Source organism: Anabrus simplex, chromosome 1 (genome assembly GCF_040414725.1).
Source record: "Anabrus simplex isolate iqAnaSimp1 chromosome 1, ASM4041472v1, whole genome shotgun sequence".
In the NCBI taxonomy this organism is placed as follows: Eukaryota; Metazoa; Arthropoda; class Insecta; order Orthoptera; family Tettigoniidae; genus Anabrus; species Anabrus simplex.
In genome coordinates, this window is record NC_090265.1 from 1,171,246,438 (window position 1) to 1,171,271,492 (window position 25,055).

A 25,055-nucleotide genomic window follows, 5' to 3' on the forward strand; every position below is an offset into this window, starting at 1 on the left:
TATTTCAGTTTATTATAATGAGCAAATTTTATGAGCAACTAGCATTGGAAAATGATACACCGTAGTTAGGCTATGTCTGCACCAGAGGTCGCTTTCATGGATACGTACCTAGGCAGGTGCTTAGGAAGGATATGTGGTGGCAGCACTGCTGAGAGCTGAATTAGTTGCTCTGAATTTACTGTATAACTGTTCAGTTCTTCAGTCTGTCGAAACTAATTTATGAATAAATACATTTAGAAACTACCTGAAAAATAAAATATAACAAACTTATGCCTAAAAAAGAAACTACTTAATTAAAACTGGAATGACATGTTTCATTCTTGAAAGAACAGATTCCATCAAATCACACTCAAAAATATTTAGAATGTATAAACATCCTTAAATACTTAAAATTTGGAACTTATCTTAATGAAGTGCCGGCCCCGTAGTGTAGGGGTAGCGTGCCTTCCTCTTACCCAGAGGCCCTGGGTTCGATTCCCGGCCAGGTCAGGGACTTTTACCTGGACCTGAGGGCTGGTTAGGGGTCCACTCAACCTACGTGATTAGAATTTAGGAGCTATCTGACGGTGAGATAGCGGCCCCAGTCTAGAAAGTCAAGAATAATGGCCGAGAGGATTCGTCGTGCTGACCACACGACACCTCGTAATCTGCAGGCATTCAGGCTGAGCAGTGGTCGCTTGGTAGGCCAAGGCCCTTCAAGGGCTGTAGTGACATGGGGTTTGGTTTGGTTTGGTTTGGTTTGATCTTAATGAAGTCCCCCAACAGCGCTTCCTCACTCCTTACTAGTAAGATGAAGAATGTTTTCGACTTAGAATACAACTACAGTATAAGGGCCAGCGAGTATTACAAAACCACGAAACTTTTCAAGATGGAAGGTAATTTATAGAAAACATGTGCATTGGTGATGTTCAATATCTCACTGTAAAGAGGAAGAACTAATGTACCTAACTGTCGCTGGTGGTGAGAAATTAATAACGTGGATGGAAACTAAGGAACTCAGACATTTCCGAAGAATTCAATTCGATTTTTTTTTTTTTTTTTTTTTTGTTGCTGTAAATTTATGTACATATTTGTGTGTTTTATTTGTTGTGAAATTTTGTGGATTTAAAGGATTTTCAGGACTCACAGAAGAGACAATTATATTTATTTAATAATGGAGTGTTAAAAAAAAAAAGAGACATTGATTTTGGTATTGGAGATTCCCAGTAGTGTACTTGTTGTAACCCATTTTTGTATCACCCCGTAGTTGCCACGTGGAGGCTTCAATCGCGGAATCGCTGAGTTTTGCAATCGAAACCTCTAGAATATGTTTCTCACAGTACCATATATGGTGCTGTAATCCTATTGGCAAAAATGACGATAAATTGTATTGGTGAAACTTTGGGTCGAATCATAGGTAACTTCCCTGATTGGCTGTTTGAGTGTTTAACAATTTCCGGCCTTTGGCTACTCGGTAGTAGCGGGGCTCTGATCCACGTCTTTGGTTTATGTACGTCTTAACAATCGGACGCACCTTGTAAGGTGGTCCGCTCAGCGGCTCCAGTCATCCCGGGGTAAGCATGTTTTCTTTTCTCAAATGTTAAATTAAAATGTAAATTCACTTGTTCGGAGTTTACCTTAGACCCTAGTTTTCACCATTTTGGTTTTGTAATGCCTTAGTTCGTCAGCTAGGCATATCCTTTGTTTTGGAGGCAATTCCTTTTATTAACCTTTTGTGTAAATGTAAATTTTAAATTTTCCATTCGGGTTGCCTCCAGTAATGCAGCGTCAATTTAGTGTACACCTGTTGAACTATGCTTCCCTCACCGATGTGTATTAGGAGAGGACTGCACCTCTAAAGGCCTCTGCGCTAAATTCAGATTTCCGTTGTTACTTTCTCTGTAAACTCTTTTCTATTTGCCTTGTAAGATGGTTGTAATTATGTCATATCCCCTGTTAAATTTTCCTTGTAAATTTCATCGTCGAAGTTATGCTCACCTTCTTAAATGTAATTGTAATATTGTGTTGATATTTAATTTTCTGAAGAACCACCGATGGGAACCTTGTGCTTCATTGATAACGTTATCCTTTTAATTGGTGTTTTAATACCTTGTTAAAATTCTTTATTGTTATTATTATTATTATTAAGCGTATGGAATTTACAGAAGTGACAAGTATATACAATATTATACAAAAGAAAAACCTTCACCTTCAAAGAATACATGGTAAGTAGGGAACAATTACACATGGATATCTAAATTGTTTATCCACTGCACTAGGGATTCTGAGACATCAGCAAAGTCTTTCCGGTCTCCACCATAAGCATGCAGAGGGCATTTGTCCATTATATGATGCATGGTCTGGAATAAAGCACCCCAATCACATGCTGGAGAGTCCCCGAAGCCCCACTGGTGAAGGGAGAATGCAGATCTTCCATAATTAGTGCGAAACCTGTTTAGTGATGCCCACGTTCTTCTTGGCAAACTGAAACCAGCTGGGGTGTGGTTTGGATTAAAGAGGCTTGGCCACTCCAGAGCTGACGAATCCATTGCTCTTTCCATTCCTCTTTTAAATTGAAACCAGCATCCATTAGATTCTTAGCTGTTTTCATTGGTGGCTTACGGGATTTCAGCCTTTGTCTCCAGAGATCTGCAACATCTCTGTGGATAGGTAGAGTTGGATTGGACATGATCTTATCATATTCTTGAACAAGGGCTCTTGAACGTCGCAGGCTTGGTGGAGCAATGTGGGACAGGACTGGCAGCCAGTGCGTTGCAGTAGGCTTCAGAGTACCAGAGATGATACGCATGGTGGTGTTAAGTTGTACATTGACTTTCTTCACGTGACAACTGTTAAGCCATACTGAAGAGCAGTATTCAGCTGCAGAATACATGAGACCAAGCCCAGTGCGTCGTAATATGTCCGCTGAAGCACCCCATGAAGTTCCACACAATTTAAACAGAATATTATTACGTGATCTCAACTTAGATCCGAGGTTTTCAAGATGCTTTCTATAAGATAGGGTTAATGCTCTCACGTTTCTTTCCCTACAACGTCATGCAAGATCTCGTCCTCTGTAGGGTTTCCTGGCCTGCTTCCCATACATCCTTTCTCTAGTTATGTTGGTAACCCTGAGTAGCCATGTGTATGTTGTTGAAATTTAAAATGTTTTTTCTGGTGTATCATCGGCTGACGTTGTTCCTTCAGGTTTGTTATTTTTGGATTATTACATCATTACTTGTTTTATATGTACCTTACATTATGTGCACTTTTCTGTAAAAAGGGGGGAGGGGGTTTACACTAAAAATAAGGAGTCCGACCCCGGTATATCATCGGGCGACATAACAGCACAGCGATGTTGTGGCTCACAAGTACTGTAGCTCTAAACTCCGGCATGATAGCACGGAATGTGAGGTGTTGTATGATTAATAACAACTAAATAGTGAACATTTGAGAAAATTGTAGGTTGAAGAAATATGAAAAATATCTTTCTTTTGGAGAAATAACATAACATAACATAACATAACATAACATAACATAACATAACATAACATAACATAACATAACATAACATAACATAACATAACATAACATAAGGGAACTTAATAGCTTCAAAATTATTGAAAACACATCCAAGATTATAGAGCAGCCTGTCAGAATTCCAAAATGTCAAAAAGCATCATTGCCAGCAGTCGAAAGGCTTATCAGAATCATCTCAAAATTGAGGTCGCCGAGTGTCATGAGGTGAGTTCTGTGGTAATGGAGCCCCAGTGGAGCACATCTACTATCCCACATATTACTTCTCATACCACACACCACCTGTTATCGACTTTGTCTTCAAGATGTGTAAATTTGTTTAGAATTAAGAATTTAGTGATGTGTAGCTCGTGAATGAGTTATTCAAAATGAACACTTCACTTCTATGAAGTGTGAACTAAACACTCAATTTCAATGAACTGGTAAGTCAAACATTTCACAGTTCTCACATTTCATAACATTCACAACTTGTTCGATTCGTCTGTCGCTCACTCACTCGCTCTCTTCCCACTCCCACTATCTGCGTCATTCATTACTCCTTCACTCGGAGGCCCATCCTACCTGTAAACTTTATTCTTACACATATTTCCTTATTTATATGAGACAGGCTTCTCTGTTTATCTCTTTCTTTTCCCTATCAACCAGAATCTAGATGCTGTAAGCAGGTAAACCATCGAGTGTCCATAATGGCATAGCTCTGCCATCTGTTGGTAATATTATTAAGTATTATGAAGCTTAACTGAGTGAGTGAGTGAGTGAGTGAGACACTGTGAACGAAGTTGCTGCTGAATGACATAGTGAGAAGCTTCGTCAAGCTTCATTACTTCATGAACAAATGACTTCATTTGAACCATTCACAGTAAAGAGTGTGAATGAGTGAAGTAGTTCATACGAAGGAACTGGCTCGACCCATCGCTATACGAAATAAAACAACAACAAAATATAATATAAAAATAAATAATAATAATAATAATAATAATAATAATAATAATAATAATAATAATATAAAATATCAACAATAAAATTTCAAACCTATACCATCTAGATACAGTAGAATTCCATTAATCCGGCACCCAACAGTCCAGAACGCCCGATGGTCCGGCACCGTTCCAGGATTATTTTATATTATCTTTTTCTTACGTTTGTGACAGTTAAAGTGCATGGCACGATTTGAAACCACCCAGAAGTGTCCACTACGCATGTGCTATTGTTAGACACAATCGACATTGTTGGCTGTCACCAAACACAGGTTCAGTTTGTTTTGATTGCGAGCACTTTCCGCTACAGTGTTTTTTCTTGCGATCTAGGATCCGTAGTGCAGTAGTGTAGTGAACATACATACAGTATCAAAGTGCCCTGTGGAAATTTTCTTAGTATGCAAGCAGTGACAATGTTCGCAAAACCGAAACCTTCTTCAAGTTCCAAATCAGGAGAGAAACGTAAGCACGTAACTCTGAACATCAACCAGAAACTGGAAATCATCAAATGCCTGGAGAAAGGTGAGAATAGAAATATTTTGTTGAATGAATGTAATATTGGCTATTCAACCATTTATGACATAAAAAAAGCAAAAAGATGAACTAATGAAATTTGCTTCTCAATCGATAACAACTGAAAAATTGGCTTCCAGACAAATATTAAATTTTGAGCTAAAGTTATTAAACTAATGAGTCTGCTGATCAACATTTTACTGCAAAACGTAGTGTTACAGCTGTTTTCGCTGTACACCTTAACTTATATCGTAGTAAGAGGTACCACCCGATAGTCCGGCATTTTCGGTAACCTGGCACCGGGCAGGTCCCGAATGTGCCGGACTATCGGACTTCTGCTGTACTTTATTTCAACAATACATACAGTATCATGGAGTATGTATCCTAGGTCAAAACTTGCACCATGATTCCATCACAGCCTCATTTGAATTTTTTATTTTGTCTTTTTTGTTGTTGTTATAACTCAGTTTTTATTTTCTTCCAAGGGAGAGCACTTTTTCAGTTCTATAGTCTGTGTCAAACAAGGAAGCATTTTGGCCTCAAAAGACTATTTAGAATTATTGTGCAACCAAGCGGCTGCTATGTTGTCATATTATTCCACCTACTTGGTGCACTGCGCTGCACTATGAAGAAAATTTCACTGTGTTAAACATCACTTGCATCAGGCCAAAGAAATAAATATTTCTTTAAAAAAAATCGTAATGGAAATAACTTCCCAATGGACATAGACTATAGTCATAAATCATGTTGTCAGCTTAAACAGATGCTTTACATGTGTTCACTGTAATAGTGGTCATTTGCGATAAATTAATTGTATTACCTCGTAATAACCAAGAAACAAATTGCAGCCATCTGCTTTTCCATGGCTCCAACTGAAACCACGAGTCTCTTAGATGCCTCAGGTCACTGACCAAATGTAGAACAGCCTGGGAACGGCCTAAGCCTGAGCCAAGGTTTCCAGATAACAAGTACTGTGCAGGTACACACAAGAGGAGTAATCCTAGCTGCAGAGCCTCACGTTGTGTCAACGGCATGGTGATTCACAGCATTCTATACTCTGCAACAGTTTAATTCATATAAAATGAATCAGTAGGGCCATTTCCCCCAGAATCAGGCACTGCGGTATATTTAAATACGAATGTTAACATATTTCCATTTACTGTAAGTTCACACTTCACTTCTTCCAACAGATGGTAAAACAAACATTCTTCAGTTACTCTACTTGTGACATCCACGCAAATGATTTTAAGGAGTTAGTATGATATATATATATATTTTTTTTTTTTTTGCTAGCAGTTTAATGTTGCACTAACACATCAAAAGGCTTTGGCGTTGCAAGGATGGGAAAGGAAAGGGAATGGGAAGGTAGCGACCATTGCCACATACCATTTGCCTAGTGTGGAAATGGGAAACTACAGAAAACCATGTTCAAGGCTGGCGATGGTGGAATGCAAGTTCACAGCTAAGCAACCCCAACAGCATGGCCAACTCACTTGGTTAATATGAAATAAAAGACAGGTTTCTTTTAAAGAGAGAGCTTTAGGCTGAACCCCACCCAAAAAAAAAAAAAAAAGAAAGAAAGAAAAAGAAACCTGAGAGAAAAGCTAACAAAAGAAAGGGGGATGTTCCTCATCCGAGCAAGGATATATTTATGTTACTGATGTTTGATGACACCCAAATTGTACCAAGCTAAGGAGAACTGTAAGTCCCGTTTTCTGCAAATTTTATAACAGGTAGGGGATTGTATGTGTAGACTTATAATTAATTTTCCAACCACACAAAGAAAAAACCTCTGAAAAATAAAAGTATTGTGTTAATGAATGTGTATTAACCATGCAAAATGGAAACGTTAGAAACCAAGATCTCAGATCCTGATTTAAATTAATATATTAATATATATTTAAGTATTGGAAAGGAACAAACAAATGTTAAAACATATATGTACACACAGAAAGATGGGAGGAACAAGAAAACAAACACAAAATTGGACAAGCATAAAAGCAGGTTGTGTGTGACGAGAGAGCAAGAGAAGGAGGAGACAAGGACAAACACCAAAACACAAAAGGACAATTAATATAATTACGTATCCAAAATGTTTACATCCTTTTAAGTATTTGAACTATCGTAACTCACTCTAAATCTGTCAGGGCAAGAGAGACTGAGTGCAGTATTACTCAACCACTAACAAGCAGCAAGGCTGCAGTCCCACTGTTCAAGCTGTGCGCTTCCCATGTGCTGTGCAGTTCGCACAGCGCACCAAGAAAGTGGAAAGGGTGTTGGGGTGCAGCCAGACCAGCCCCCAGCCAAGCGGTTGCAGTTACACAGTATTCTCGAAGAGCAAGTAGTGTATCAAATTTGTTGTGCTTTTTAACAATTAACAGTTATAAGTATTGATTATTTTAACTGTACAGTGTGCACTTAATTGTTTCAGTCCATCAAGGAGCCAGTAATTCCAGTTACAATTTTATAAATAGACAGCGTGCTGTGCTGCATTTTGCAGAAAATTTCACTGTGTTAAATATCACTTGTGCAGTCCAGTGAACAATTTACTTTGGAAAAATTTACTTTTGGAACTACTTTTGATACTTATACAACTCTCGTGCTAGTGTACTGATCTAGTACATATACTTGGTCTTCTATATCTCATGGCAACTTTCAGTAATCTATGGCCTAGTTTCAAGGCACAGAACAACAGTGTGTGTTTGTGCAAGTGAAAGGCATTTCATTTTCACAATTAACACTTGCCAAGAAGAATGCCGGTCATTCTACACCTGATTTATCTACATGTCAAACATCATCAAGTAGACAACAAACTTACATGAGATAATTCAACTCTTCAGTGTATAGTAAGTGGAAGTGGTAAACTGGTTGCGATGAGACAAATGCTCTATTTTTCTTCTCATGTTTGTTATTTGGAGGTGATGTAACTTGGACAAAAACTGGAGTGGTACATTCAGGAGAACAGGCTAAAAACATGAAGAACCAGTTAAACACCTCAAGACCGGGCGAGTTGACCGTGCGCGTAGAGGCGCGCGGCTGTGAGCTTGCATCCGGGAGATAGTAGGTTCGAATCCCACTATCGGCAGCCCTGAAGATGGTTTTCCGTGGTTTCCCATTTTCACACCAGGCAAATGCTGGGGCTGTACCTTAATTAAGGCCACGGCCGCTTCCTTCCAACTCCTAGGCCTTTCCTATCCCATCGTCGCCATAAGACCTATCTGTGTCGGTGCGACGTAAAGCCCCTAGCAAAAAAAAAAAACACCTCAAGAACAAGGTTGACTTAGCTATGCTAGGAACAGTGAACATTGCTTCACAACTAAGTGAGGCCTATAGACAAGAAACAAACACATACAATGAGAAAGTCCGTAGAAAACAATAAATACTCTCAAAAATAATTAACTGAGTAAAATTCTATGATTAATTTGAACTTCTACTACGAGGCCATGACGAGGCTGCTCATTCATCAAATCCTGGCATTTTCTGAGGTTTATAAGAATTTCCTGGGAAGTTAAATGATTCACTCAAAGCCCATTTTTTGAAGTCTGCTGTCTTTAGCGGAACATCCAAGGTTATCCAGAATGAGCTTCTAGAATGCATTCTTGGGGTGTATAAAGAAGAAATACAAAGTGAAATTAAACAAATAAAATTCTTAGTTGAAATGTTGGGTGAAACGACGGATGTTTCTGAACATACTCAACAGGTTATTGTTTTCCGGTATGAAGTAGATGGTGCTGTGTACAAGAGATTCTAGGGATTTTTTAAACGAAACTCAGAAATTGGAGGGGCACAGTATATTTTAGAGCAAGTAGAGATTAGTTTGAATGGTGAAACTGATAAACTTATTACACAAATGTAAGACAGGGCGGCGGTAATGAGTGGTGATAAAGGTGGTGTACGTACAATAATTAAAAATTCCTACCAACATGCATATTTTGAGCATTGCCACATGCACCAATTAAATTTAAATATGGAGAAAGCTGTATCACAAAGCACGCCCGAATTTTCTTCAGTCTAGCCATGATTCCAGCATTTTTTTTCCCAAGTCGCCTTCACAGTTAGCGGTGCTGGATGGTACCAGAAAGATCCCTTGTGGATGTAATATCAGGTGGAATTTTAATAGGCAACTCGTTAACACAGTCTGCGAAAATAGAGTCTCTTCAAGAGTGTTTCCAGGAACTTCAAAATAACAGGAATCAAGCAACTGTACAAGCAGCCACAAGGCTTTTACACATGATAAATGATCAGGACTTTAATTTCTGGCTTACATTTTTCCAGTGCATCATGCCTCATGTGGAGATATTGTACAGCCAGCTACAACACTGTGATGCTAATTCCTTGAGTATTCATAAGGCAGTGAATGAATTTCTCCAGCCTGTGAGCATAGAGAGAAACAAGATCCTGTTATAAGTCAATCAACCTAAAGAAAACCATCCTCCAGCAAGAAAAAGGAAAGGAAACAATGTGGACGTAGTTAAAAGAGGTGTGTGACACTATTTCCTGTCAGGCAAAAGAAAGATTTGCTATCACTAATTATTTGTCTGCTATGAAATTGTTCAATGCATTTCTTTTTGAAGGGTCTTCTGACTCCCACAACTTTCCTTCCAGTGAGCTCGATGACACTATTAAAGCCTACCCATTCTTGTGCAAAGAGTGACTAGTGACGGAACTGTCTGTTTTGTATCAAAGACAGTAGTTTTGAAGTCTCTCCAGACTTACAAAGATGTACAAGACAATGTTGAGTACTGGAGTTAATGAATGCTGCGCAGAAGTAGTCTCTCTGCTCCTAACCTGAAAGGTGCGTCTCTACTTTAAAAGGAATGAAAATGTTTTTAAGGAGTACAATGTCAGAAGAATGTCTTTCAGCAGTAGCAATGATTAGTGCAGAAAGAATCTGATGGATAGTATAATCAATTTAAACAACATAGCGATGGAGAAAATTGCTTGTCGTAAAGAAAGGAGAATGGATTTTATGTATAAGTAAATGTGAAAGTGAAAAAGAAACAACTTTGTTAAATTAAGTGTATATTATTTTTGTGTATTGAATGATCTCTTACAATTTACTACAGACTTGTGAACTGGAAATCAGTAGAGTTTGACTGCTTGTAATTTTAATAATTAGTAAGGATAATTTAAGTGGGTTCTTTAGATAAATCATATTAAAAAATTAGCTACAGGCCTACCAAAAGAGAAATCCACAAGCTACCACTGTATATCACACATTTTTCCCCCCTTTCATATTACAAGATCTTTCCATTAACCAAAACTTTCCCTATAGTGTAAATTAAAAATTCACTGTAAGGTGTAATGGGTGTGTGCTATACATGAGCACTGAGAGATGGAATTTTGCACCAGCCAAAAGATTCACTTCATTACAATGAAAGAGAATTACTGATGTTATGAACGTGTCAAATAAATATGTACTGTACAGTAAATACTGGAAAACTGGTATGCTATTTTCATCATTTTTGAAAACAAAACAAACTGAGTGAATTAATACTTTGCCTTTTTTCACTACTTTACACTGTTACAATATATTTTGTTTTAAAATGAAAGTTTCTTCCACTTCTGTATGGATAAACAGACTTTCAGATTAGCATACTTCAGATTATCCGGTCTAGAAAGCCAAGAATAACGGCCATGAGGATTTGTCGTGCTGACCACACAACACCTCGTAATCTGCAGGCCTCTGAGCTGAGCAGCGGTCGCTTGGGAGGCCATGGCCCTTCGGGGCTGTTGCACCATGGGGTTTGGTTTGGTACTTCAGATTAACAACTCTACCATAACACAAAATGAAAAACAACTGAAAGAGAAAGATAAACATCAAAGATGTAAACTTTGGTTTTCTTTTTCTTTTTTCTTTTTTTTTTTGTTTTTTTTTGCTATTTGCTTTACGTCACACCGACACAGAGAGGTCTTTTGGCGATGATAGGATAGGAAAGGCCTAGGAATGGGAAGGAAGCGGCTGTGGCCTTAATTAAGGTACAGCCCCAGCATTTGCCTGGTGTGAAAATAGGAAATCATGGAAAACCATCTTCAGGGCTGCCGACAGTGGGGTTCGAACCCACTATCTTCTGGATGCAAGCTCAGCTGCACGACCCGAACTGCACGGCCAACTCACCTGGTGAGAGAGAGATGTAAACTGTTATCTTACATTAACCCTTTCCCCTCACTGACCATGTAAAGTGTGCCTCTCTAAAGTGAAAACTGTTTTCAAATGTTAGAAACATGTGTGTAATGCTGAGAAATGACGTGCTAGAAACAAATTAAATGGAACATATGACTGAATCTTTTGCACATAAATTATGTTATAAACAGTCAGCAGTACACTATAACTTGTTTTCATTTTTGGTATTCTCAATAATTAGTTACAGGGTATTTGAAATATTTTACTGTTATCACATTATCACATTATCACATCTGGTGTTGGTGTCCGTACCAGGTGCATGCAACTTACGAAGAACATAGAGACATTCGCTTCAAGCCAAATTAAACAATAGATCACTACATCTGATGAAAAGGAATACCTATTCAAATTACAAATATTCCCCTTCAAGCTACATACAAGTCATTACTCATATTACTATTGAACAAACAAATTATAAATCAAATTTCTCGTCTATACAGATATTAGACTGCAGGCTTTCAGCACAATCTGCCGTTAAGACCAAGTCGTTAGCATAGGCTAGACAGCTTTCTACCTTTCCACCAAACTGAATCCCTCCCTGCCACTTTATACCTTTCAGCGGATGATCCATGTAAACTACGAACAACAAAGGTGAAAGATTACAGCCTCGTCTAACCCTGTAAGTACCCTGAACCAAGAACTAATTCTACCATCAATTCCCACTGCAGCCCAATTGTCAACATAAATGCCTTTGATTGATTTTAATAATGTACTCCGAAAACCAAAAATGTAGTTAAAGGGATGTAAAACCAATAACATTTTCCATAACTATGTTACAGATCTGAGTGCCGTAGGTATTATTAATCAAGAGCTTAATATTTTGACAGCATAAGAAATGGGTCTCTAATGTTCAATGGAACAATGCGACACTTTGAAATGTAGACTAGATTATTGAAGAAAAGGCAAACATGCATATTGTGTCTATTTTAAAATTGTATTTATTTCAACTGCTTGAATTTAAAGGTTTCCTGTCAGACACTGCATATAAAAAGCCCAATATGTACAGTACAAGGATACAAAACTTATACATGGAAATAGCACACCAATCATTTCATTATAATGGATATTCAAAAGAAAGTTTAAAAAACAAAAAAGGAGAACCACAGAGACAAAAGATTTGACAACAATCCTGAGAATTATGTAACTGATGGCATAGAATGGATCCCTTTATCAGTGATGTCTTTAAAAGTACCAGACAATGTGCCCAGCTTTAAGCAGACACTCACGATAAAACCTGGAATGGTCCCATGAACACCTATGAACAACCTGATTACTTCAATTTAGCTCAGGTTATATTTTTGTTAGTAACATGGCACAGTAGGCTCATAAATGGCGCTCTTCTCTTCACTGACTTTTTCAGGTTGTTCTGAGCCAACTTTGAAAAGCACAGTTGGATCCAGAATGTATCCTTTAGTGGCCCCAGGTATAAATGCAATGATGTTGATCCACCTTGTACTTCCTTGCGTAGCGATTCAGGTTACTTCTTAATAGGTGGTGATGTATACCTCATTCTGAAGAGAGGCAGCTAGCATGTGGCAGATGGTGTGATGATAAATATTCCACAGTGCTTCTTCACCATGTGGGCAAAAAGATAGGATGTGGGGTACAGTTTTAATCCTATTGTGGCAACACTAACAGTGGCTACCATTTTGGCTTCAACCCATTTATGAATATTAATTATTATTATTATTTTAATTTAATTAGTCTTAAAAAATGGATAAAATAAGGAATGTGGATATCTGACAGCAGCTTCGGTTGGAAAGAAGCCTGCTGGATACCCTAGAACTAAAAAGATTGCAATGGTATGGTCACATGGAAAGAATGGCTCCCCACAGGACTCCTCGAGCATACTTTGACTGCAGTGTTCCTGGGAAGAGAGCAAGATGAAAATCTTATGATGTTTGGGAGAAGCAGATTTTCAAAGACCTCGAAATGCTAAGTACACTGGCGTTGGATATATGAACAACACCTGTGGATGGATAGAACAAACTGGAGGAGCTTTATGGGGCAAAGAAATGATGATGATGATGAATTATTTTTAAATTTTATTAAGGTAATAACATTGCTTTATGTCCTATTAACTACTTTTATACCGGGCGAGTTGGCCATGCGGTTAGGGGCGCGCAGCTGAGAGCTTGCATCTGGGACATAGTGAGTTCGAGCCCCACTGTCGGCAGCCCTGAAGATGGGTCTTCTGCGGTTTCCCATTTTCACACCAGGCAAATGCTGGGGCTGTACCTTAATTAAGGCCATGGATGCTTCATTCCCACTCCTAAGCCTTTTCTATCCCATCGGCGCCATAAAAACCTATCTGTGTCGGTGCAATGTAAAACAAATTGTAAAATATATATTATATAGATCTACCAAGAGCGCCATTCTTCACAGCATTCATTTTAGGGGAAAATATTGCACGTGTACCTGCTATATCTCTTCTTTCCATCAAAAACCTTCATCTGTCATTGCACTAAAATCCACACTTCTCAAGAAACATAACACAGACTTCTTTGAACCCTGAAAGTGAATTTTTTCAATGAAATTGATTCTGACCACCTCGGCTGTTGGATGATTTCCACAATCATAAAAACTACAGACAAGAGTTATGCACTGTTTCCTTATCGAAATCATCTAATCCAGTTACTTTCTTTCTTTTAAAATGATTCTGCAGCGAATTAAAGTGGGGCTCATTTCCTTCACCATTGTATATAGGCCTTTTAATGTTCTGAACAGCCAGTCAGTTTTTGAACTTGCTTGAAATATACAGTATTCAAAATGACTGGATTATCAACCAAAGTTTAGAAAAATCTCTACACATGTGTATTAATACATTTCTGGCCTTGCAGGCAGTAGTGTATGAGGAACATCCTCATTATCACTGTCGTAATTACATATAGCAAAAAACAACCTTAACAAGATCACTGCTGTCAAGCAATGCATGGCAACATTGCCGGACGAAGGGTGGAGAGTGTTAAAATTAAAATTATAAAATTCGGTTGACCTTCAGGCCTGCGATGATATGTCCCGAGCCATAGCTTCCTTATGCTCCCCACATTTACGGATCACCTTTTCGTACCCTTCAGTTCTATTTCTAACTCTTGCATTGAAATTTCCCATTAGTACTATCCTATCCTTGCAGTAGACCCTGACTATTCACTCACTGTTTCATAAAACTTATCAACTTCATTTCGTATGTTCTCTCAAATGGTGAGTACAGTGAGGCAAATCTCGTCCTAATTCCTTCAACTGCCAAATCTACCCACATCATTAGCTCATTTATGTGCCTAACAGAAACTATGTTGCATGCAATAGTATTCCTGATGAACAGTCTTACACCTCACTCTACCCTACCCTTCTTAACATCTGTTGAGGATAATTAATAATTTCCAATCTCTTCCCTATTATCTCCCCCACCCGAATATCATAAACTCTTAACACATCCAGATGTATCCTCTTTGCTGACTCAGCCAGTATTACTTGTTTTCTTCCATAAGCTTCATTAATATCGATAGCTCCCATGGAAATCCATTTCTTTCACCAACTTGTTTCCAAGGAGTCCGTTTCTTGGCAGAGATCTATCTAGATTTCTTGGAATACACTAAAATCGACAATAATAATTTTGCAAATATCCCCTTCTGGGCCAGATATGTGGATGATACTCTGGTAATTATGGACAAAGAATTTACTAATGCGGCTTCCACTCTTCTCAACCTTAATAGCATTGACCCTCACATTAAGTTTACTCTTGAATCTAAAATTAACAAAACAATAAATTTCTTATATTTGACCATAAACAGACACCCAACCTCTTTATCCTACAAGATTTTCAGAAAACCCACGTAAACAGCGTCTACTATTTGCCAAGACTCTTTGCATCTGCAAGTACTTAAACGCGCAACTTACAATAGCATAGCTTATCGTGGCTTCAAGATACCAATGTCTAAGAAAGACTTAAAAAGCGAATTGAACATTATTTGCACAATTGGTAAATTCAACGGTTACAGTAATTTTTACATAGAATGGATAATTAACAAGTTTAAACACCATCCTACGGCCATACTTATAAAAGAAAACCTCAATGCCTCCGCATTTTCTACCTTTATTTTTATTTTTTTAAAAATTTTTTTGCTAGTTGCTTTACGTCGCACCGACACGGATAGGTCTTACAGCGATGATGGAAAATGGAAGAGCTAGGAGTTGGAAGGAAGCGGCCGTGGCCTTAATTAAAGTACAGCCCCAGCATTTGCCTGGTGTGAAAATGGGAAACCACGGAAAACCATCTTCAGGGCTGCCGACAGTGGGCTTCGAACCTACTATCTCCCGAATACTGGATACTGGCCGCACTTAAGCGACTGCAGTTATCGAGCTCGGTTTTTCTACTTTTACTTTTAATAAAGATGTTTATAAAGTTACCAACATCTTCAAGAAACACAATGTAAAAATAGCTTTTAAAACCAACAATAGGAATGTTGAAATCCTACACAACTCTACTTCAGTGAGCAAGACTAATGGTTTTTCAAAATCGGGTGTTTATAGATTTAATTGCAACAATTGCAGTGATTTGTATGCGGGGCAGACCGGGCGAAGATTCAATATTAGGTACTTAGAACATGTCAATGTTTTAAAATACCATAAATTCTCAGTGGTAGGACAACACATACATGGTTATAAACACAGTTTTACTAACATAGAACAGGACATAGAAATCCTTGAAATAATAAACAAAGGACCTCTCCTCAATATAACTGAAAATTGTTTCATATATCTAGACCAGTACTTCAACCTAAACTTTTTAACATTAATGATATTTTAGAGAAACCAAATATTCTATTTGACTTTTTCATTGCCATTTAAAAAATGTTAAGTCTGCAAACCAAAGTCTGATCTTTCATTCCGTGCACAGTACCTTTCCGCGTCATTTACCTGCACTGCCTCACCCCTCAGCCCCGCCTTAAGATTGCCCCTCCTCTTCCCCTCTCCCCGTCCCACCCCTTTCCCTCTCTCCTCATCCCGCCTCTCTTCCTATCCTCTCTCATACACATTTCCAAGTTCAGTTCCTCACTGCATATGAAGCTTTTCATTTCTCTGCGCAAGGTGAGTCATATATTATTTATTTTTTCTTTCCTTCCCTTGCCTTTACATTTTTCTAGCATTAATTTGGCTCTCTTTGATCAGGTCAAATATAGTTCCACATTGAACTGGGAACTCACACCATCTACGTATTAGAACATTATGACCTTCACATGAAAACACTGCCAGCACTTCAACATAAAATTCAAAGACATCATCAAATGTCAACTGTAATTATATCTGTTGCGGAACTGTATTCCAGTTTATTCATCATATTGGTGATTGAATTCAATTCTCTTTGCACCAAGATAAATATCTACAAACATTTTAATGACTTTTAAATGGCCCATCTATCGTAGTACATGGATGTTCAATGTTTTAGCATCAATTTGAACTTACATCACAGACAAGCTTATCTTTTTAACTAAGCATTTTATTTCTTCCACTTTCATGTTCTGTGTCCGTACATTGGTTTTTTGATTTTTAGTACCTTGCACTATTTGTGTTATCGGCTGATGTTGAAATCCTACACAACTCTACTTCAGTGAACAAGACTAATGGTTTTTCAAAATCGGGTGTTTATAGATTTAAATGCAACAGTTGCAGTTCTTTGTATGTGGGTCAGACCGGGCGAAGTTTCAATATTAGATACTACTATTAAATGACCCAGATCTGGAGTCGAAACTAGTACCATGTGAAAACAACCTGTAATTTGTATTGAAAAGGTGGAACCACGAATATAGATTTAATTTTAATATCATGTCTACATTTTTTTTTACCCCTCTGCTTGTTCCTCTTTTCTACTGTGTTCAATTCAGTGCATATTTAAAATTCTGTTTTAGTCTTTGACAGTTTCCTTTTATCATGCTGTATCTTTAACCAAATCGAAATTGACTCAAGCCATTGTAATTAATTATGTTACAATTTAAAAATTGAATATGTACGCTAACCTAATGATGATGATAAATTCCAAATTTGCTCTGCCTTAACATTCTCACTGTTACGATAATTTATCTTTTCATGATGTTTCTGTACAAAACAGAACAGAATAACCTTTTCTTTCCAGTTTTGGGATAACTGGGAAGAAGGCAGTCATTAATTTTTTTTATAGATGTAAGTGATTCTTATGCATTTTAAGTGTGTAGTTCATGTATTACAAATCAGCCCTTCAGGCCACCCGTGTACAAATGCCAGGTAATCACTTGCTCAGGACTGCCGACGGTGTGGTTTGAACCCACTATTCCCAAGTCTGGGACTAGCTTGAAAACATTAACGCTTGCAGCTAAACACGTTGGGTCCTACAAGTTATTTTAAACAGCACATTTCCTCGTGAACATTAATTTAAGAAGTGACATATAGACATATCACCTCTCAATAGGAACAGGCTTGATAACTTTAAAGTGCTTTATTGTAATGCAGAGAGAGAGAAAGAGAAGGAATATCAGCTCAACTGGACAACGCTGCTCTAACCACGCATGACCTTGGGACCTGCAATGTTGTGTCCCAAGCTATACTAGGAATGGGAAGCATTTACTGAACTTCTATACCAGCATGGGATTAGCAGTTAGAAAAACATTCATTCTTCACTGCTAACATGAGAGGGTAGGGCCACCAGATCCATAATACATTATATCATAACCAACTTTGAATTCAAGAATTCTGTCAGGAATGTGCAGGTATTCTGGAGATTTTTTGATGGTGCAGACCACTATCAGATCTGGAGTGAACTAAGTATCTCTAGGCCTAGGACAGAAAGGTTGAAATCTGTTTGCAGATAAATAAGGGTAGAACATCTCCAGGATGAGGAAATTCAGAGAAGTTTTTTTTTAAATTTGCTTTACGTCACACCGACACAGATAGGTCTTATGACAATGATGGAATAGAAAAGAGAAAGGAGTGGGAAGGAAGCAAGCATATCCTTACTTAAGTTACAGCCTCAGCAATTGCCTGGTGTGAAAATTAGAAATCATGGAAAATCATCTTCAGGCCACCTAACAGTGGGGATTGAACCCACTATCTCCCAAATACAAGCTGGTAGTAACATGACTCAAACTACACAGCCACTTGCTTGGTTTAGACAGAAGTACATGGATATAATCAGTGAAAAATTCCAAACAATAGACAGTGAGCAGGAGAATAGGTGGCATATAGGGATGATGTACCGGTAATACAAAGAGCAAGGCAATGCCTAAAAATAAAAGAATAAACATTTTAAATCAAACAATACTTAACTGCATTTAGGTCAGTCGCGCAGGTGGCAGAATCCCTATCTGTTGTTTCCTAGCCAAATGATTTCAAAGAAATTGGAAATTTATTGAACATCTCCCTTGGTAAGTTATTCCAATCCCTAACTCCCCTTCCTATAAATGAATATTTGCCCAAATTTGTCCTCTTGAATTCCAACTTTATCTTCATATTATGATCTTTCCTACTTTTAAAGACACCAATCAAACTTATTAGTCTATTAATGCCATTCCACGCCATCTCTTTGCTGACAGCTCAGAACATACGATTTATGATATAGATGTTGATTCCTATAGGAAATCTGAAATATTTGTTCCGAATGAGTAAATTTATAATACCAATATAACTGGTCCGCTACTGAACATTATATATTTTCCAGCTAACTCATTCCTGGTTGCCAGTGTTTTATCCCAATGTGCTAAGTTGGGCCCCTCAGTTGGTAAACTGCATACCTACCAAGATGCATGGCTAGTGCATACCGTGGAGGCCACTGCATTTTCAAAAATGCCCGCTTGGCCAACAGATGATATAGATGTTGATTCCCATAGAGAACCTGTAATACATCATTTCTCACAGACACCTGTCCTGAATTCTGATCCTGAATAGAGCCCTTAGCCTGCAATGGCTCCAAACAAGGACTGATGCAGACAGAGAATTGTACGCAGATCAAACAGAGCAAAACAAATTATTGTTGAATCCAAAAAGTCGAGGAAATATTTTGGTAATGACCTGGAAAGGCTAGATCAAGCACCAAGGAAACATTTCTGGACAGTACTAAAGAATCTCAGAAAGGGAGGGATACAGAAAATGAACAGTGTTTTAGGTAAATCAGGTGAACTCATAATAGATCCCAGGGAAACACAGAGTAGAAAGAATATTTTGAAAATTATTTCAATGTATAGCTCAGTTCTTATGAGTTTCGACATGACATTTGAGCGCTGCCTTTTGGCAGAGGTTAAGTGAATTAATAAACAGCCAGCCATAGGCAGCTGATCGCTCCGATAGAGCGTGTTAGACTCTAGTTCCGGTTACCTACCAGTGTTGTTGATCTGTTGTTTTCTGTAACCATGTGCTATCAGCTGTGTATTGTTTTGTACTCTTTTCTTTCCGCGGTCTTTGTCAGTTCACTCAGTCATTCTTGACAAAGCACCAACACTGGCGGCTAGACATAATGAGTTAATTGAGCAGTTGAAGGAGTACAATATTTTGGTTCGCGATAACATAAGGGGGGAACTCGTGCACCTTTTAAACTAAAAGCCCTAGTACCCAGTTTACGTGGTGGATAAAATAACAGGAGAGTGAAACCTCAACAGACCATGACGATGCCGATTGTGAATCAGAAACAAGTGATATATTCCCTTTTTAGAATTTTTTTTTCCTTCCTTAGGAGAAATTGAATCTACCAGCAACACGAGATCTTCTAGATGGTGAGTAGAAATTTCATTTTCTCGTGTTTTATCTGTTCGAGCATTGATCTTTTTTTAATCTTTTTTATCTTATGTGTTATTGTTCATCTTATGTGAGTAATGCATTTTGCTACAAAGAGTAATTGACACTGGACTTATATTCGAGTATATACATTTCCGTTCATGTTGTGTGTTGGGAATCAGTTGTTTGTACTCATAACAATTTGGCACCAATGTCTGACTTCTGGTTAACTGTCACATCGAAACTCATAGAAACGGAACTATACCTGAAAGGAATTTTTTCTGGTGCTGTCACAAACAACCAAGCTTGTGGGGAGGAGGACAATGATGTCAGGGACATTACACTCAAGGAAGTGGAAAGGAAGGTAAACTCCAATGTCACAAAACAGCAGGATATATGAATTTAGACCTGAAATGGTGAAATATGGTGGGAAGGCAGAGATGAAATGGCCTCATAGAGAAATAATAAAATTATCATGGAATATTAGTATGGTACATTCTGAATGGACAAAAGTAGTAATTGAACCTATCTAGAAGCAAGAGAACAACCATCGAGGTATTTCATTCATCAGTATACCAAACAATGTGTTCACTGGCATTTTGGAAGGGAGGGTGCAATCAGTGGTTGAGAGTAAGTTTGACAAAAACCAGTGCGGCTTCAGACCACAGAGGGGCTGTTAGGAACAGATAGTCAGTATGCACCAGGTGACATACTACGAGAGGAATAGACAGTTATGTTCATGTTTTGTAGATCTAGAGAAGGCAAATGACAGAATACCAAGAGAAAAGATATTCTCCGTATTACGGACTATGGGATTAACAGCAGATTATTAAAAGCAATCAAAGCACAATCACTGCAGTCCAGGTTTATGTGGCAAAGGGACTCGAGAATGCACCAGTTACTATTAAAACCCACATGATCATATGGATCAGGTGGGAAAGGGCTGTACAGCAAACAAGTAGCTTCTGTGACAACCTTCTCGGAGTTTCCTTTTAAATGAAGACTTTGTACAGCATGTTCTCTATCCTTTTCTATCCTTAATAGATTTATATTAGTAAATAATTTTCTTTTAATTATTTCACATTTAGTTACAATATATGCTACTCCTTGTCTCAAATGTATTCACAGATTACTTTCTATTATATATTTTTAAATACCAATTATTGTATAACTAGCTGACCCGTGTGAATATTTCACACAATATCATGATCAGTTACCAAATGGTAATATGTGGAAATAATTAAATGAAAGTATTTATTAATTAATATTTTATTTTGAAGAGTATTAATGGATATCAGTCTCACTGTATTAAGTCATTATACTGTAATTATATATACAATATGTTTAATAGTAAAACATTTAAAAAGTAGACATTAAAAAATAGATACTGTCTTTGTCCAATATGATTTTTTTAAAGAGGTATGAGCACAGTTTTATCGGAGTGAATGAATTTAGCAGTGATGATGTACTCGCCTAAGTGAGTTACCACTAATCCTGCACCATTAATTAATCCCTGATTTGTGTTAAGATTTCTAATTAACATAATAATAGCATTTTTCTTTAAAAGTAATTTATGAGGGAGTAAACCGGACGGATTTAAGTAGTTCAAGAACTCCATGGGGTCAATTGAACTTGTTTTACTTCTTCATGTTGGACAGAATCAGAACTGGGGTAAACCTTTTCCCCTACAGGTAACAAATTGGAAATGACATATTCATTGTTGTACAGTCATAGTTATTTGGACATGAAATCGCTATTGAATAGAATTACAAACTATCCACTTCATGTCCATATCGATATGACAATCCAAGAATCAAAGAATTATTTAACCACCTAATCGATACCGGTACCTTCATTTGCCTTTGTCAATTTTATAAAATCATTAGTAGAACATGTTTTGACTGTTTTGCAGTCATCATCAGCTACATTTACTTATGGTTAGGTATAAAAAAGCTGAAAGTATACACAATATATGTTCTCGTAACAGCCTTGATCTCTTCTCATGGGAAATTTTATGCCTTTGTCTAATGGGGAAGGATGATGGTGGTGAAGGGGGATTGGAGGAATGCTTAAAAAGTATAATTAAAAACTTGTCCTTAACTAAAATATTGTTTCATGTTTTTCAGCTTCCAATTAAGAAGATAAAACGTCTTTCAAGTCCCTTTTTTGCTTCTGCTTGGAAGCATATTTGAAAAAACACTAGTTAACTTTTTCAAACTAATTACTTAAGATGTAATTAAAGTGTAATTAAAACTTACCCTTAACTAAAATACTAGTGAAACATTTGTCAGCTTCCAATTGAGGAGATAAAATCTTTTTAAAGTCACTTTCATGCTTTTGCTCGAAAGTGTATTTGGAAAAACATTGATTAACTTGTTATAATTTTATTACTAAAGGTGGATTCCTTATTGTCCAAATTTTGAATGACCTTGCAGTTCAATGTTGGGAAGTCCTTAGATGTTACTTGTCCATCAACTAGACAATTGGACAGCTTGTAACAATATCTGCAACTGGTAAAAAACATGTAAAAAAGTAATCATTGAAAATGTTTTTCCAAAAGTATTGGCATTTAGAAATACCTCTTACGGAAAAAAAGGGAGGGTATTTTGGATAGTCTTAACTTACCCCTGTCTGTGGATTTCTGTCTTTACTTTCTGCCATTCTGGGTGTGTGTCTGTGCCAGTGTTCTCCGTCCTTAATCTGGTATAGCAGAAGTGTATTGTAGCCTGCTTGCTAGCACGGTTCAAAGGGGGGGGACAAGGGGGTGTGTTTTCTACCAGTTGCAGATCGTGTTACAAGCTGCTCAATTGTCTAGTTCATGGACAAGTAACATCTAAGCACGTCCCAACATTGAGCTGCAAGAGCATTCAAAATCTGTACAATAAGGAATCCACCTTTAGTAATAAAATTATAATAAGTTATCAGTGTTTTTCTAAACATGCTTTTGAGCAGAAGCATGAAAGAGACTCAAAAAAGATTTTATCCCCTTAATTGGAAGCTGACAAATGTTTCAAAAGTATTTTAGTTAAGGATAAGTTTTAATTACACTTCAATTACAACTTAAGTAATTAGTTTGTAAAAAGTTAACTAGTGTTTTTTTCAAATATGCTTCCGAGCAGAAGAAAAAAGGGGGCTTAAAAAGGCGTTTTTATCTTAATTGTAAGCTGAGAAAAAAATTGACAATATTTTAGTCAAGGAGAAGTTTTTAATACTTTTTAAGCATCCCCCCCCCCCCCCCTACCGCCATCATCCTTCCCTATTAGACAAAGTCATAAGTTTCCTACCTAGAGAAGAGATCAAGGCTGTTACGAGAACATATAATGTGTATACTTTCATTTTTTATACCTAAGCATAAGTGAAAGTAGCTGATGATGGCTGCGAAGAAGTTGATACATGTACTACTAATGATTTTATAAAATTGCCAAAGGCAAATAAAGGTACTGGTATCGATTAGGTGGTTAAATAATTTTTTGATTCTTAGAATTGCAAAACATTATGTTCATTGATTTCTGTGGCATTGAATATGGTGGTAATAATACAATTGTAATTACAATAAAATGTTTCAGAATTTTGATTGGTGTTTGAACTTCTAAATCACCATTATCTAATTTATGTAACCATTCAGTGAAAACAGGATCATCATTTGCCCTCATATTTTGAGTCATGAATTCTAACATGAGACCATAAGGGTGATTGTTTAATTGTATTTTCAACGATGGCTGTTCTACTAGCATGTCTAACAACGGGTAACACCTGACAGAAATCTCCACCAAAGAGAATTATTTTGCCTCCATAAGAGAGATTATTATTCATGATGTCCTTTAAAAGTCGATTGACAGCGCTTAGTGTGTCTTTAGGAACCATTGAAATCTCGTCCCAAGTGATGAGGTCTGAGTCACAAGAAGTTGTGCATCCTTGGTGCGAGTGCGAATGGATGAGACCAATGCATTTAAAATGGGTACAGGTAGTTTGAAAATCGAATGTGATGTGCGTCCTCCTGGTAGGAGATTGGCGGCAATACCTGTTCACTGCAACTGGTAAAACAACCTTGTTTTCACCTCGTACAACATGGCACAATGTTTGGTAGAGAAATGTTTTACCGGAGCCCCGCGGTCCGTCAATGAAATAACAATTCGGAATTTTATTTCTTACTGTATGTAAGACTTTCTCAGCTATTACCTTCGGTTCTAGGTTTAGCTTTTGATAAGCTGTCTTGCTGTTCATACGTTCTTCTTCTATGTTGTATGTTGTGCAACGGTCACAACAGGGGTCAGTAGCTTGAAATGTTGGCAAGATTTGCCATGATATTTAAAATAAATCTCCTATTCTTGCAGTGTGAGGTTGTAGGTTTCAGGTAGCATGTGCTGTCTCTGAAACTCTTCTGAAAGTGCATCCTGAAATGCTGTCCACAACTCAGGTATATTGGCAGGAGAAGAGAATATGCAGATGATAGCAAAACGCCATCCCTACTGAGTTGGCATTTTGTGTCTGACAGCCTCCTGCAAGCATTCTTTCCATTCGGCATAATTAATGACTAAGAGTAATTTTTCTGCAGCTTGTTGAAATCAGTTGCACAGTATTCCATCAACTGTGCATATCGTCAAACGACTGTGGTCCTTTTACATGCAGAAGTAGCACTCGGAGGTAATAATCTTTTGTTGTCAGCCGGATTGACAGTGTAGATCCATCCAAAGCATTGGTTATTTTTGGTTATTCCATTGTCCTTTTGACCACACGAAATGTTCTGGAATTTCGTGGTAAAGGTACTTGCGGGCAGTAATATTCTCATTGCACAATTTTAAAAATGCCATGAGTTTGGAGTCCTTATCAAGGTTAGCATTAGCTTCATATCCAGCCTGAAAGTATACCATTTGTTCTTCCGGTAAGTGGACAAGGAGTTGCTTGACTGTATGTAATCGGTAGAAAAGTCAACGTTCGTGTAATCGCCATAATAGCCTCTGGTGGACTCACATAACGGCAGTTCAAATAAATGTTCAGTTCATCAACAGCGAGTTGTTGTTGACCTTCAGAATCTGTACACAATCGTAAAGCTGCGCAGTCATGTCCTTTATACAAGTATTTGTACAAATATTTAACAGATTTGATTGAATAATAATGCTCAAGATTGA

The 25,055-nt window shown here is 37.5% G+C and overlaps 1 protein-coding gene across 4 annotated transcripts in view; it reads right to left on the reverse strand.

Moving 5' to 3' along the window:
- The window catches only part of LOC136877211 (uncharacterized), a 126,446-nt gene that overhangs the window by 84,521 nt on the left and 16,870 nt on the right, over positions 1–25,055 (reverse strand). For 3 of the 4 annotated variants that reach the window (XM_067151080.2, XM_067151071.2, XM_067151054.2), the window contains exon 2: positions 5,827–6,063. In XM_067151080.2, the coding sequence (XP_067007181.1) occupies positions 5,827–6,040 (214 nt within the window). In that variant the 5' untranslated portion in view covers positions 6,041–6,063. Of the gene's footprint in view, positions 1–5,826; positions 6,064–9,271; positions 9,379–25,055 lie in introns of all 4 variants that reach the window. The other variant, XM_067151063.2, reaches the window with a different exon arrangement.